This window comes from Vombatus ursinus, unplaced genomic scaffold (assembly GCF_900497805.2).
Source record: "Vombatus ursinus unplaced genomic scaffold, bare-nosed wombat genome assembly UNPS02009132.1, whole genome shotgun sequence".
In the NCBI taxonomy this organism is placed as follows: domain Eukaryota; kingdom Metazoa; phylum Chordata; class Mammalia; order Diprotodontia; family Vombatidae; genus Vombatus; species Vombatus ursinus.
Genome location: NW_020948910.1, coordinates 14,189,318 through 14,206,611, shown reverse-complemented (window position 1 = coordinate 14,206,611; position 17,294 = coordinate 14,189,318). Strand labels below are relative to the sequence as shown.

General features: G+C 36.1%; 1 protein-coding gene across 6 annotated transcripts in view; it reads right to left on the bottom strand.

The window, feature by feature from the left end:
* The window catches only part of AHI1 (Abelson helper integration site 1), a 250,985-nt gene that overhangs the window by 129,144 nt on the left and 104,547 nt on the right, over positions 1-17,294 (bottom strand). For all 6 annotated transcript variants that reach the window (XM_027850706.1, XM_027850707.1, XM_027850708.1 and 3 more), the window contains exon 19: positions 5,802-5,919. In XM_027850706.1, coding sequence (XP_027706507.1) covers positions 5,802-5,919 — 118 coding nt within the window. The remainder of the gene's footprint in view (positions 1-5,801; positions 5,920-17,294) is intronic.

The window sequence follows — 17,294 nt, the reverse complement described above, 5'->3', positions numbered from 1 at the left end:
TGTGTGTGTGTGTGTGTGTGTGTGTGTGTGTGTGTGTGTGTGTGTCTGAGTCAGAAGTTGTAAAGAGACCATTCAGGCTAGAAAAACTGGATCTCCCTGCTGAGGTGAGAGACATAGTAGCTAGGGGCAACAGTACTTTAGAGCACAAACCTATTTGCAAAACATCATGAAAGGTGAATGAAAGAAGATTGTGAGTTATATTATGTCACAAAACAGTGAAAAGTCACAGAGAAGAAAAAGAATCTGCAGAGAGATTTTTGGGTGACTGCCAGATTGATCATTTACTGAGAATTGAAGATAGAAATAAAGCTCTTTATTAAGGGTTTACTATGTGCCTGGCATGGTGCTAAGCACTGGGAATACAAATTCGGTTCTGATGAGTAGCCTCACTCCACTGGAGATCACAAAGCTTCCTATGTTGGAAAATGTGTCTTGCATCAAACAGCACACTGGGGTTTCTTTATTTTCACTGCTACCTTGTACCTCTATTTATCTCAAACAGGAGAAAAACCCGATACCAGTTCAAGGAATATTTTCCTTCTCTTCTGTGCAGTCTTCTTTATTTTTCCACCTTTCCGCTTTTATATAGAACACAGTCTCTGCAAGGATAATTTAAAAGTTGCTCTGCTTCACCTCCCTCTGTTGGCATGTGGAGATCACTTAGCTCTTTAAACCTCAAAAGACCCATATCCTATGAATCCTGACATTGCAGAAGCACCTCAAGAAGCTCTCCATCAGTGCCGGACTCTTTAGCCAAAAACACTTTACTGGAAGGGGCAAAGATGGTAAATGCCTCTCTCACAACAGAGGTGCCCTTGCTGGAACACCAACAAACCTTTAGAAGAGTTCTCCAGCTTCTTTACATCAGGACAAAGCCTGCTGAAGAAGTCTTCCAGTGGAGGAAGATAAAACAACCTACAGAAAAAATTATTTCAACCTGGAAGCTCAGTCCAACCATGAATTTCACACATTGCAAATACCCCTTCCCCTCCCACTGCTGTGACCTCTCCCTCTGATTGGCTGGTTCCTCCTATAATCTGTATTCGAAGGAAGAGGCCCAGGTCAGTCACATCTTCAGTCCTCTTCCTAGAGGTATTCCTGACTTTCCTAGACTTCTTTACAATGTCCCATCCTGGGTATTTCCTTCTCCTTACCCCTTGTCCCCCAGCAGGAACCCCATCCCCTAACCTCCTCCATATATCTTTTCAGGTTCCTTTTATGTGCTGTCCTCTTCCATTAGACTGTAAGCTCCCTTGAGAGCAGGTACTACTTGCCTTTGTATATGTATTCCCACTATTCAGCAGAAGTGCATGGAATACAGTAAGCTTCTCAATAAACATTTGTTGACTTGACAAATATAAGCAACACAGAAAGTACCTGCCCTCAAGGAACTCACATTCTAGTAGAGGAAGACAATGTATAAAAGGAACCTAAAAGGTATAGGAGAGAAGATTCTAAAAGAATGGAAACAATAATAGTACTATTTTTTAAAGGCAATCAAGAAGTAATCAGTAACTATAGTCCCACGAGTCTATTTTCTCATCTTCACAAAATGTTAAAATTGAATGGCAGTCAGTAATTCGGACAGTATTGCCCTAGGATGGAAATTTTAGAGATGATAATTGAATCTATGGGAGCTCATGAAATTCCCCAAGTGAGAATGCAGACTCCAAAGGAAAGCACAAGAAGGCAAGTGGAGAAAAAAGAGGGAAAAGTGTCCTGAAAACTGACAACAGAGTCTCCAGGAGGAGAGAGTGGTCAGTGTTATCAAATGCTACCAAAAGGTCAAGAGGTTGATGATTTTCTCAGAAAAAGCCATTAGTTTTGGTGAATAGGAGACCAACAGGACCTTTGAGGTTTTAGTTCAGTGGGTTCAAATGATAAGTCCAGAGGCTAGATTGTGGAGGGTTTAAAGGTGAGAGGCTAATGGTAGCCTTCTCTAGGATGGGGTGAGAAGAGAGTAGAAAAAGGAAAAAAAAAAAGAAATTTTGTTGCATATTTGAAAGGAATAGCAAGTTGTGCATAACAGATCTGCAGTTTCACGTACAATCATCTTTTTATTATACTATGTTATAGAAATGTTTATTTTATTTCATAAATATGTATTAATGGAATAAGAATAAAAGGGAAAAAAGAGGAAAAGAAACACAGTCACCAGATGTAGAAGAATTTTTTAAGAACCTTGATAAAAATTAGCTTATACCCAGTACTAGCATAAAACCTGGCACAGAGTAGGTCCTTTAATAAATGATTGCTTACTGACTCAAGTCTCTCTCCAGTATTTCATCACGATGTGCAGATAACTGCATTCTAAAAGGCTTTTTTTCATTGGTCATTATACAAATATTCCATATTAAAAGAACTAAGAGTTAAAATCAAGTTTAGAGTTGGTCTAAGAATTGCACAATTCTTACTCCCTTAAGCCTCTTTCAACAATCTGCCAGTATTAGTACGGAGGCAGCTACAAAGAATACAATCACACAGAGAGAAAGTTGATCTGTGGGGCAGAAAGTCTAAGGCTGTTTCTAATGAGGGCATCGGATCCTCTCCGACTCTAAGGCTGACCCAAATACTCTCTAACTTTAAGGTTGATTTTATGAAACCTATGGAAGGAGGGGGTGGGTGGTTTCCATCTTCGGACGAGTATCTGCGATAGTCCATGCTGCAATGCCATAGCTCTGAGTGCGAAGGAAGAAGGCCAAAGGAAAGAGGAGGGAAGCTTTGGTGGGACCCTCCTTACTGACGGATCTCCTCGTGTATGTGTCCCTCTCTGCTTTATGTGTCTCAGAGGAAGTCTTGTGATTTAGGATTGGAGTTCAGCTGGCTAAATCTTCAGATACAAAGAATAACAAAGGCTTTGGTGATGATATATCCGCTTCACAAAGTCAACAACAGCTATTCCCATGGTACTTTCTAAGCCATTCACTAACCTCTCTAATGTAGTTGTCAAAGGTAAGAGTTCTTGACACCAAAGTCCTATTTGTATGTTGTTGTTTTTTTTTACCAAGTTTGTGGATGATTCAACCCAAAAATAAAGAAAGAGAAAAAAAAAACCATCTTTTCAGAAAAGCTAACCAACACAACAATTACAGGACAGTATTTGCAATATCCATCCCCATATTCCCACACTTTGGCAATGAAGGAAGTGAGGTATACTTTATTAAATCTTCTTAAGAGCCAAGCCTGATCACTAAAATTACATAGCATTCAGTCCCTCTTTTTGTTGTTCTATTTACATTTTTGTAGTCATGTATGTTTTTTCCAGATTTGGTTTGAGCCACTCTGTATGAGTTTGTAAATTTTTTTTATAGCAGAGTAGTATCACATAAATAATGTTCATTTACCACAATTTGTTTAGTTCATTCTCCAATCAATGGACACCTATTTTGTTCCTAGTTTTTCTGAACAAATAAGTAATATGTTGAACATTTTGACAATATGGAACCTCTGTTTCTATTTTGGGATCCTTGGGGTATATACCTAAGCAGTGCTACATCTCTGAATTAAAGTATACAGACATTTTGGTCACATTGCTTTCGTGAATAATCCAAAACGCTTTCAAGAATGGCTAGAACACAGTTCTATCAACAAAAGAAAATGAAATCAGGTACCATTCACAACTATATCTTGTCAACTAACAAAGAGATAGGGAAGATCACAGAAGATGAAATAGATATGAATCCTATAATCTTTTTATAGTAACTTTCCAGAACTTGATTTTTTTTGGTTGCTCTATTGATATATTTAAAGAAATGATCAAGAAAATGCATCACATTTGAGATTTATCAATACTATTTACTCTTAGGGTTATGTGCTCATATAACTAAGGAAATGGGGAAAGGAATAAGAATCTATTAAGCAACTACTATGTGTCAGGCACTATACTTAGGGCTTTACAAATATTATCACATTTGATTATTTCTTGATAAATAAAACCCTGGGACTGAATTTCAACTAACAACTACTGGACAATTATTAGGCTTCATATTATTTTTTACTCCAATTAAAAGTGCAAACAAATAGTACATATCACATGAGTATAAATATTTGATACTAGTCAAAACCATAAATTTAGGTACATTTAACATTTTTGTTAACACTTAAAAGTTGGGATTCAAAATGGCTTACAGTTTTGAAAATAAGACCTCTGGGAACCTGGCTATGAGCTCTCCTCCAGAATCTTCTATTTCTGTCAAAGTACTTTTTTTTTTTCAATCAAGATTGAAACCTTAGAATCAAAATATCATTGATTTAGAACTAAAAGGGACCTTGGAGGGCATCTAATCCAACTCCCTCATCTTACAAATGAAACTGAAGCCCAGGAAAGTTAAGTAATTTGATGACAGTCATATAGGTAGTAGGTACCAAAGGTGGGATTTGAACCTAGGTCTTCTGGATCCAGAGTTGGTGGTCTTTCCATTGAACCATTCTGTCTCCTGCCCATCATCCTTCACCCCTAATACTCCCCTATATTCAATAAATGATCAAATTCTATTGATTCTTATTTTGGATCTTTTCTAGCACACAATATATTTTTTTTAAATTTCTACCACCACTACCCTATTCCAGGACCTAATTACCTTATACTTGAACTGCTACATGACCTTTCTAAGTGTTTTAAGCTTCCACTCTCTTTAATAGAATACTATACACTGCTGACAGTTAGTCTTCGTAAAATATACTTTGAACATGACCCAATCAAATCAATATACATTTATTAAGTGCCTACTAGGTGACAGGTGCCCAATCCTCAGAACCTTGCACTGGTACCCCCATGCTACAGAATAAAATATAAACTTATTATAAATTTTTGGCATATGAAAACTGTAAGTAGATACAGTATGAGAATTTAAATAAACACTTAATTTTAGATACATAGGTAGATATCCTATAAAACTAATCAAACCAGTGCAGTCTGAATTTATAGAAACTACATTTTTCTTCAACAGTAGAAAAACATTCCTATCAAGGCAATACTTTCATGACTAAGTAAGGAAAATTACATTACACAAGGGATGCTGTTTTTTCTTTACCATTTACTAGTTGTCAAAAAGGTGTCAAAAAACTAAACTAATTTCCTGATTATTCCCAGATGTTATTGATCTAGGTTTTGAAAGGGTCTCTCTGAAAAGGTCCATTTAACAAAGGAGAAGAAGATAGTGCTATACAATCATAAAAGATAAGACACAGAAAGTAAGTCAAATCACAATACTGAAAACAAATATTCTACCCTGATGCCTTTTTCCTTGCCTTTTTTTTGAGAGCCTTCTTCCAACATAAAAATAATTTGAAAGATATATTTCTCAACTTAATGACTGATTAGACTTTCTTAACTAGCTTTTTTTTTGCATATTTTGCTAAGTTGTCAATATATTTCAATCTGGACACACTTGTATAGATTTTATCCTATTTCTGCAAAATTGTGTTTTCTTTTTTTTTTAAGCATGCAATGTAGTTAAATAATTGTTGTTCAAATAGATGAAGTTTACATGTATCCATAATTTGTGTTTTGCTTCTATCAAAATATTATACAAACTAAAACAATTTTTAGAGTACCAGAGGGTAAATTTACCTAGAATTTGTAGTTAAAATAACAATAATTTCAAATGAAAGGGAAAAAAGACATTAGAATTCAGAGATCTACTCTTATTTTATCAACTAAAGTAGTAACTAAAACTTCATCACTATGGTACTGTGAAATAAGTCTTTTTCTTTTAGTGAGGATAAGTGAAAATATTCACCACTAGCTGATAAACTATCTGAACACTAAAAGAAATGACCAAAATAAGAAAAAGGCTTACCACTCTGAGTAGTAAAAGGATGCTGAGGAATCAGATGAGTGCCCATCGTATTTGACAGTCTGAACTTAGAGTGTGGTGAGAACAATGATGGAGCAGGAAGCAAGAGATTTGAGCTGGCCTGTAATAGGAAAGGCAAATCAGAAACTAAGTGTAATTTCCTGGGTTACTGATGCAAAAACTGGATGCGAAATATTTAGTTACTGTACGACACACAGACTAGGACTCGAGGAAGGTCAGACAGGTGCTACTAGCTCAAATGATCAATCAAATCTCTTTGATTCAATGCTCTTTGAATATGTATGTATTTGAGAGTTTTAGGAGTTGAAAATTATGAACAACTAATGGCTTGCAATAGAATGATCTATCTATATATCCATCTACATATATATACACATACGTGTGTGTGCTCGCACACCACTTTACTAAGGTGGGTAAAGAGCAGTGGTGGAAATATAATCAAACCACAGTAAAGCCTCACTTATTATTAAAACAAAGACTGTTCATCACAGAGACAGGAATCTTGCTAACTCCAGGGTTAAAGTAAAATGGTTAATTGTAAGTTGGATCAATATGAATAAAAAATAAAATAAGTGTTTGCAATGTAGAGAATTAATACATCTACCATTTAGCAAAATAAGAATTCAAACTAACATTTATGAAAGATTTTACCAAAATAACGGAGACTCATGTTAGAGACTATGTAGTAAATACCTAATAGATAATACCCTATAACCTTGGTTATTACATATATTCTTTGACAACATAGTGATACTTAACAAAACTCCTTCCTCAACAGATCATTAAAAATAACATGAAATAGTACAACACTTTTAAGTTTTCATAAGGAAATATGATGTTTTAGCCTGCAAAAACTACTATAAGTATTTAAAACTGAAAAAGATGTAAAAAAATCAATACTGCCTATTTGTAGAAAAATTAAAACAATTCATTAATAATGATTGATTTATTTTTAAGTGTATACTACAGAATGCTTTTCTTTTCCCTTAAGGGATGATCCACTCTGTTAAGTGTTCATAAGTTATCAAATAATTCATTATTTACTTCATTAGTTTATAGATCTATTTAATCTATTTTAAAATGGATCTACTTAATTTTTTTACTATTTTTAGATTACATTCATTCCTTAATGTCACTCATAAACAAAGAATTGTCAAAATAGTCCTTCCTTTACATGTTAACTAGTATGAAAAATTTTCAATCACTTATTAAAAAAACAAACAAATAAGCAGTATAGCATAATGGAAAGAATGCTGGATTTGGAGTCAGAAGAGACAATCAGGAATCCCAGCTCTGATATGTGTTATGTGTGATCCTTGAGTGCTCTGCCTCAATTTCCTACTCTTTAAAAGGAAAGGACAGACCATACGATCCCTGAGGGTCCTAGATATTATGAACTTCAATGAAAGGCAAATATCTTTTAAAACATTCCTTTGTTGATGTACATATGATGGTTGCGATATGCCCTTTAGCTAAGTTATCATATACATACTTTACTTTCAAAGTCCTTACTTTAAACAAATTAGTAAATGACAAACTTTAAAAACATAAAACTCTGGGAAACGTCTTCATGAACATGAATTTTTTGCACTTTTGATTTTTAAAAATTTCTTATTTTTTGCATGATCATTTCTAAAAACAAACAAAAAAACCTAAAACCTAAACCTGTTACCACCTACAGTCATATGTGGATATATTGGTGTCTCATTTAAAGTACAACTAAAGGAAGAAAACATTAAAAAAAAATCATTATTAGAAAGTTTTCTCATATTCTTCAAAACTAGATATGAATTAGATAGCATTCCAATCTTATGAGAATAATAAGTTCTAAAGTTTCCATGTAGAAACATGACATTTTAAAAATTAGAATTATGTAAATAAATATAATTGAATCATTACTTCTTTCAAACCCACATTTCAAAAACTTGAGTCAACCTGGAGCAGAAGGGTAAAGAGGACTATCTGGCTAGATGACAGCTAACTTGTTAGATTTTTTTTTTTAGTAGAAGGAATGAATTTAAATGCAGTAACTACAATGAAAATGGCACATTTACTATTTAATTATTTAATTCACTTCTCTTTTTAGACTCACTTTTCAGTTTTACTTCTGTATTCCTGAAAACTTTTCATCCTACATGTCAAACATTGTGTTTTGAAATCAAGTGCAAAAGAACAGGTGTACACTGGGGGAAATAAAAAGTCTGCTTTTCAGTCTTCCCCTTCAGAAAATTACCCACATTAAAAAACCTACTAAAAAACTGTGAACCAGAAGATACTTATACTTCTCTATAGAAGCAGAAAGATTACCATTCTTTTTCAATCAACTGCTGTTATTTGGAAAATAAACACTGCAATTACATGTTCTTTCTAGGCATTTTTATACTTCTGTTCTTTATTGACATGTTACTTAAAAGCCCATTTAAATGCGTATAAAGTAACAAGTACCATGATAAAAGAGTAGATAATTCAATCTCTCAGGTGCAGAATTAGGGTTATTTATTACAGAAGCTTCAAATGAGAAGGATGGAAGGACAAAAAAGCCTACTTATACATTTTCATGATTCCATGTGGCAGAAGAAAAATAATAATGCTCATTAAATAGAGTGAAGCAATATCTATTTTTGAAATAGATGCTGTGGAAAGGAATTGCTAAATAATTTAACAACAGCAAGGTTGGCTAAGATAGCCTACACCAATCTACCCACTTTTCCCAACACACTTCTCTGCTTGCTTCATGCAGAAACCACAGTCTGTCAAAGGCCGTTTGCTACAGCTCCCCTGTTGAGTAAAACTAAGAGTATCAAAACTTTATGGATTTCATAAAACAAAGAAAATAAAAAGAACCCACCCACAAACTCTGGCTAGTTTAGAACAAAGCTGCTTTGGCCTTTCCTTAAGAGCAGAGCAGTTCCATGCAAAATATGCAAATATTCCTTCTCTGAGAGAGCTCATTTTCATGTTTAAAAAAAGGCATTCTCCATGTGACTAAATAAAATGGCCTAAATCAAGATGAGACAAGCTAACAACAATACTTTTCCTTTTTACTGGTTATATAAGTTTTATAACCTTTTGAAAGACATATAATCCTAATTTCCATACATGCTTGCAAGTCAAATTAGGTTTAGATGATTTTGGTTTGTACTTTAGTTTTACCTGAGTTAGGGATGTTTTTAAAAGTTTGTATTTCAAGAACATCTCAAAATGCTTTTAAAATTATCCCCAAAGTCAAGTATTCAAAGGACACTCTAAAATGTTTCGTAAATTATCCCTTAAAACCTGGTGGCACTACATGCTTAAAAATTCACTATTCTAAATTTTTTCTTGTAGCATTCTATTTTGGGTACTAACAGAAATAACACTTTAATGTGAAACACAGATGGGAAAGAATACTCAACTAGGAATCAGAAGACCTGGATTGGGGATAGTTCTAACTCTACGACTTACTAGCCCAGTGACCAATGTCAACTAATTTGACCTCTTAGAGACTGTTTTCATATCTGTAACATAGGAATAATCATGCTCACCCTGAATACCTCACAGGAATATTTTGTAAGGATCAAGTGAACTTTGTTAAGTATAAAATCTTAAACAAATGTATTGTTAATCCTATAATTAGGCAAATGAATCTGTGATTTTATCAATCTGGAGTTAGATTGATAAAGTATTAAATGCTTATTATATTCCAGAACTGTGTTAAGTGCTGGGAATACAAGAAGAAAAAAAGATACATTCTTTAGACTCAACTATCTTACATTTTAATGGGGGAAAATAAAATATAAAAGGGAGTTGGGGGCGGGGAGGTGCCAGGGGAAAGATTGGATGTATCAGGTGTGGAGTGAGAACAGAAAAGAGAATGGATGGCCAAAGCAGTTCATGAAGTGGTAGTCCTGGGTATGGACGCAGCAATTAGAGAAGCTGACCGCAGAGGCATCTCCAATGGAGGTGAAAAAGTCCAGAGTCAAGAGTGAAGCTGTAAGAGACATTCCCGCCTATGACGCAGACCACCATCCTGTAAAACATTTGTCCACGTCCTCAAATAAGGTTTTTTGTTTGTTTGGTACAGGGGAATCCAACAAATTACCATATTACTATAATAAGGATCCCTCATTACTCATATTAATCACAACAATAAAAATATCTCAAATAATGTCAGTTTATATTTGGGCATAATCACAAAGTAACTGTGATGAAAGGAAGGCACTTATTAGATTCTTTGCTTTGGTGTATTGAGTTTAGTTGGTTTATTATTTTGTTTCTAAACATTTCTATTGCTGGTCATAGGATCATAGATTTGTAGCTGGAAGGGACCTTTAAGGCTCTCTAGTCCAACCCCCTCATCTTAAAGATGAGAAAACTGAGGTTCAGAGAAGTTAAAAGAATTGCTAGGTCACACAGCAAGGAAGGGTGTGAAATGGGATTTGAACCCAGGTCCTCCTGACTCCAAGTCCAGAGCTCTACCCAGCAGGTTGTCCCTCATCAGTCAAATCTATACCTCTGCTTGGCTTTTAAAGGCCTTCATAAACTGACCCCTTCTTACCTTCCCAGTCTCATATTTTCCTCCCCTCCACACACTCTATGATCCAGTAACACTGGCCTCCTCGCTGTTCTTCCCACATGACTTGCCATCTCTGACGCCACCCTTGTTCACTTCTTCCTCCTCATACCCAGAATGCTCTCTCTTCTCATCTCTGCCTGCTGACTAGAGGAAAGCAAAGAAGAGGAGAAGGGAGGAGAGGGGAGGAGAAAAAAGGAGAGGAGAGGGCTCTTTAATGGCAACATAAGGAATCTGTTTTATCCTAGAGGCAACAGGGAGCCACTGATGACTTTTGAGCAGGGGAGTAACACTATCCGCCCTATATTTTAGAAACATTGTTTTGAAAGCTAGGTTGATGATATATTAGCATTAGGGAGGTAAGGCAGACAAAGTGATCAATTAGAAAACTACTATTATAATAGTCCAGGCAAAACATGATGAAGGTTTTATAAAAAAGAGAAGGCAGTAAGACAAGTGATAATAGACACAACAGGACTTAGCAAGTCATTGGATAGGGAAGATGAGGGAAAGGGAAGTGTCTAGAATGATTCTGAGATTCTAAACCTGGGTTACTGAGAAGACAGTGGTAGCACAGAAACAGGAAGTTTGGGAGATGGGGACATTTACCAGGGAACATAATGACTGCAGCTTTAATATGCTAAGAATCAGATGCAGATTAAACATCCACACAGAGAAGTCAAGGTGGCAGTTAGAAGTGTGAAATTATCATTCAAGAGGAATGACTGAACCTTTGCAGAGCTGCAAGAGATCTTAAGGGTACAAATGCCATGCATAAGTAGTGACACATTTAAATAAGGGAAGGGTCACTGTGCAATGGTGTTAGTCATAAAAAAATTTTGGAGGCGATCAGCTCTGAACTCATTAAATGAAGTATAAAATAAAACTGGAATGGGAAGATCATTCCGTGTGAAATAAATGACATAAAGGCAGAGAAGTAGAATGAACAAAGAGTTTGAGGAGATCCGATTCTCCAGATCAGAGGGTTTGGTCATGTAAAGGAGCACTGAGAAAAGGAAACGTATGGTCCAATGGCTACTGGAAGTGGAAATCTGAATGTCAGACTGAAGAGTCTGGGTCTGAACAATACAAATCCACTGAAGGTTCTTTTCCTCAGCAGTAATGTAATAGAAATGTTGCTTTAGGAAACTGAATCTGGCACTAAAATGCAGGAAGGCATGGAACAAGACAATCAACCAAAAAGTCTACTAGATCTGACCAATTACTAATAAATTTCAGCTATCCACTAATGGACTTCTACTGGAAACAGTTTGGGAAGCAGGTTACCTCTGTTACCTATTTACATAAATTTACTTGACAGGCTAAAAATTATTCTGTCTTTTCACTAATTCAGACTGGCTTTCTTCACCATTGGCCTGAATTTGTTGTTCAGTTTTATCTTATGTTCCATTTCATTGTGTAATAAGGGTGCACAAAGTTGGCAGGAAGGTGTGGCAAAAGTAATAGAGACTGGCCCAGGGAGACTACCTCAAGTTCTAAACTGGCCTCTGAATGTAGGTGTGTGAACTTAGACAAGTTGTTTGGGTCTATTCAGGGAGTTCTTTTGAGGAAAGTTTTTTATATATAAATAAATGTTTATTGCTATTGTTATAGTGTACTCCTAAGACTATTGTGACAGATACAAGAAGAATTTCATCCTGTTTTATATGAGAAACAATTCCCAAATGTTCAGTCATTCTCATTTTTATTATTTTCTTTCAGCAATAAACTTACTTAATAATCCTGCAATCTCTCACCCAATTAATATTGAAGAACATTCCAAAGGGACACTATTCAATTTGCTCTCTCTCTCTGGTCCCATTCAGATTAATCTACCTATCAGTGTTACAGTTAAGACCATATTCCTCTAGCTGATCAGAGTACTGTGTATCTTGGAAAAAACTTTAATAAAATCAAGATAAACTCTATCATTGCCTATGTGATCTGTCACTATCACAGAAGGGAAATTAATTGGCCTGACATGATTTACATTTCATGAAGATGTAGTTACTTTGTGTTGTCATAGGTGGCTATAAATTGATTATTATGAGACAACTCAACGTTGAAAAGTGACAAAATGGTGCTTTTTTAATGAATAATTTAAAATGACTTTGGCAAGTTCTTTATAAACCACTCCTACCTTTCAAGTCTTCTCCCCTCCACATACAGCCAGACTGGAATACTTGCTTTTCTTCACCCTGAGCACTCCACCCACCATCTCCAAGTCTTAGCTGTCTCCTAGGCCTGGAATTCCTTCCCTTCTCACCTCTACCTCTTAGAATCCTTTAGAATTTCATTAGGTCAAATCCCAGCTTCTTATGAAGGCCTTTCCTGATCATCGCTGATGCTAGTGCCTCGAGAATCTTTTCTAAACACACACACACACACACACACACACACACACACACACACACACACAGCCTGAAGTCTAAAATATAGAGCTGGAGAGAGAAAGTAACATATGTAAAACAACTGGAGAAGAATTAAGTGTTAAACTACATAGTTCCTAGGAAGTTTCCCAAGAGACAGGAAATGGCTAGTGAGAAAAGAGTAGGATACGTGGGCAGAGAAGAATAGGAGCATTTCAGAAAGTAGAAAAATAGGAACTAATTCCTTCTGTTACCCTTCAGATAAGGTTGAGCACAGCCTTTGGAGAGGGCAAAGAAGAGACTGACCTGACTGAATTATGTACAAGGATTGTGGAAGTTCTGAGATTGTTATTCTGGACTTAAAATGGAACCTTTGCTCTTTTCCATTCATATAGGGGGAAGGAAGATAATTGAAAAACTAATATTCTTAATCACTGGAGCATTACGGTATATTGACAAAAGCATTGTACTTGGAGTCAGATGCCATATTTCTGCCACTTGCTGTGTGATCCTGAATCATTCATTTCAGCTTTCTCAGACTCTGTTTCCTTGTTCATAAAGTGAGGGCATTAGACTGGATGACCTGTAAGATCCGTGCCAGCTCTACGATCTTATTGTACTGAAAGTTAGGTACATAGTACAGGGCCACCTTAAGAGAGGTTTTGAAATCCAGGCAGAAGACAAACAAACAAACAAAACTGGACTTATATGCAGAAGACAACAGGAAAATGAACCACATTCTTGGAACAGAGGATAACTCTAGCAATATCACGCAGGGACTGGCTGCCAAACTTCCTTGATTCATTTCTTGGCACTTTTGTGTCTAATTTTTCACAGTGCCCTTGCGACCACACACACACACAAATACCTAAGCATTCTGTTTATTAAGTAACTAGGTCCAAATGACTTAATAAGTATTTGTGTCCTAACAACTTAGCTTTTTGAAAAAATAATACACATAAGGTGAAAGAAAAATGATATTTTTATTTCATTCTTTAACAATCACAGTTACTTATTAATGGGTCACATGCATCTATTGGGCACTGCACAACTTCTCAAACCTTGGAAACAGACTGAATACTGACATTCTCATTTCCTATTCCACATTATACTTGATGATATTTGCTTTTCACATGATACTTGCTTTTTATCACAGCAACTGCAGAAAACTCAGCATTGCAACGATATGACGTCACAAAGTACGTGAAGTTACTGGCATATCCAAAAAGTATAAGTAAACAGAAACGGATCTCAAACATTTTGAGAACATCATCAAAAGGAAAAGAGCACATTCTAAGGTTGAAACAAAAGTACCTCAAGCTAGCAGTTCACTCATAATCTGACAGATGTCAAGTATCATTGTGTTTCCCTCAAAAAAAAATATTTCCCTTCCTTAAAAATATCCTATAGTGTCCTTCTGGGGTCATGGCTCACTGCTACTGTACAGATTTGGGAATTGTGGGTCTAATGTATAGCAGAAAGAGACCAGAGAGGGATTAACAAGAAGGCTGTTGCAGTAATCCAGGCCCAAAGGAGTCTTTGTAGGACTTGCAAGGGTGATTGGCTCTTTGCAACTGGCAATTTCCTATCACTCAGGAGGCATGAGTAGGTGCATGCTTTTGTCCTCATGATACGGAATCAAAATCTGCTGTGGTAAAATCCTACCTGCACCCACATGCCTATCCACCCCAGTCCTATCCTCCCTCAGCCTCTATCTTCCTCTGCTGCACTCCTACACTGTACTCTTTTTATTGCTCTATCTTTAAAATAAAAATTCATTTATTTATTTTAAAAGTATATATTTATTTATAATAAAATTTATTTATTGCTATATTTATAAAAGTACTTACTGTACTTTTTTATTGCTCTACTAATTATAAACTCACCTTTGTGCTAGATCTCTTCAGTTCACTGCCTTTTGTAATAATGGGGAAAAGAGACAGCATGCAATGAATGCCTATGTTTTTTCAATAAAGTAGGAATTGACGTTCTCTAATGAGAGGGTGGGGAAAGGAAGTAGTATAGATGGTATGAGGTAAGAGGAAAAAGGTTTGGAAGAGTAACTGTATAGAGTATGATAAAAAAAAACAGGGATGAATAAAAGGATTTTAAAGCAGCAATGGGGGCTGAATTGACAGGTGCGATAAAATTTTGAAGTGAATACAGCTGGCGTAGTTGTATGATTTTCATAAGTTACAGGAGCAGAGAAGACAGTTGGTGGGAGTGAGCCAGGGTTGAGATTTGTTAAAATGTGACTGGTGTGACTGGTGACTGGTGAAAGGAAATGAGGATAAAATCAACAATGGAGTCAAGATTGTGAAGTAAGAGAAGGGAAGGTAGAATGGTTGATGGATTAGGAGAACATCAAAGGGTAGAGGCAATGGAAATCATGGTGAGAATGAAGAATGGGTTAAAGTTGAGTAGAAGGCGAGGGGAATTTCAGATTTCTGGATCATGAAGATAAATATTACAGATGATATCAGATTAAATATAAGACTATTGTGTGGCTCAGGAAAAGTCAAGATGAAAGTCACTGGATTTTAAATGTTTGATAAACTGGGAAATCAAGATGTTTGAGGAGAAATTGGTCTATCTTATAGAAGTCCTTAAGTACAAGGACAAAGCTTAGAGTGATGTGGATTACTATGAGTCAAAGACTAAGTAGCTTGAGAAAGGGAAAAGAACGACCTGGATGTTGGCAAATTATTATGACAAAGAGGTGGGCTAGATCAGAGGTGCCAAGCTCCTAAGGTCTGCAAAACTCCTAAGTGTGGCCCAAGCCAGATTAAAATGTAATAGGGAAATGTTAAACAAAATAAATACAAATACTGTACAACGTTGGAAATCTTAACTTGCCATTTTTAAGTCAATATGTAGCCCACAGGGATCCATTTCTATTTGACCTTTTGGACTGTGAGATAAACATGAATGTAGTGAACCTAAGAAGTTTCTGATTGATGGTGAAAAGGAAGTCTGGAATTCATAGTGAGGACCAAGACAGCGTCTCTTCCTCCTCATGGCCCAGCGTTTTTGGAGGCATGAAGAAAGGAGCACCCAATACTCCTTCTTACCCAGTATGGACAGGGATGCAAAGTCTTTTGAGGAGACTCAGATTTCCATTACTGTAAGGACAGGGGAACAACACAGTTTGAAGAGACAAAGGGGAACTTGTTTTGAAAAATAATGCAGGGATTCTAGAGAGTACGATGTGAGTTACAGAGGGTACAGTGCAAAGAGGAGTGAGGGAAATATGGGGTATAAAAATGGGCAAGGCTTAAGTGGACTGAGAGGATAGCATGGGATATCTCATATCAGAGATATGAATAGGAAAGAATTTTTGCCTCAAGATACACAGATTCTGCATCATGGGGATGAGGGAAGCTGGGAATGTTTTTGGCCATAATTTGAGGAAAAATCAGTTGATAGGAGCCAAATATCATCTAGAGTCACGTGATAATAGCACTAAGGCAGGGTAGGTCTTCTCTGTACTTGTTATTGCTCTCTCAACAATTTTTCTTGGACTATATTTGTTCTGTATACATATTATATTCCTCCTACTTTTAGAAAGCAAGTTCTTTGGGAACAGGATCTGTTTTGTCTCCCCAGCACTAAGAATAGGACCTTGAATGTAGTAGAATTGAACCGGCGCCACCAATAACAAAATAAGGCAGAGCCAATTAATTGGGCTAGGTCATTACATTTTTCGGTTCAATTCTGGATAATTTCAGTTTTAGATAATGACAAAATACATGCGGAAATACTCTTCAGATAGCTAAAAATATGAAACTGGAAAATGGGCTACAGAGGAAAATCTTGCACAAAGATTGTTGAAGACATGAGAAAGCGTCAAGGACAAGGTCTTGATGGACATCTGTAGGTACAGAAGGGGTAATATATTCAAGGGCAAAAAGAAAAAAAAAACATAGAGGAAGAAAGAACTGGAAAATCAAGACAGAACCAAAGGAAAAGTAGGAATCATCACTATCAGGACAGAGAACATGAGGACTGAGAAAATGCCTGTATGTTTGCAAGAAGGGAGATCACTGATAATCTTCCAGAAAGAAGTTTCAGTATAACAGTGGTGATAAAAATCACATAGGGGATTAAGAAGGGAACACATGGATGTATAACAAATAGAAGTAGCAATATAAGGCCATATGTTTGATTGTGTTTGACAACGTTTGGACAATAAGATTCAACACCACTTAGAAGGTATAGCAAGGATATGTGAAGTTGATAGTTTTTCTGTTTTCTTAAATCTGTTCATGTTTCAAAGTAGAGGGGAAGAAATCTAGGCAGTTAGAAAGAGTAAAGATAACAGAGGGTGGATATAATTGTGGGAATCAGGGGAAGTATAGTGGAATGAGATAAAAGAAGGATTATCTTTAGAAAGGAGGGAAGAACCTTTTTCTCCTGAGGCTAGAGAGGGAAGAATGAGAGAAAAAGGGGGAAACTTATACCCTCAGTGGGCTCTTTCTCCAGGTTTCAGACATCTGGCCTGATACTTCATGGGAGATATGAAAAGTCTAATCCTGGAAATAAAGCAATGTGACT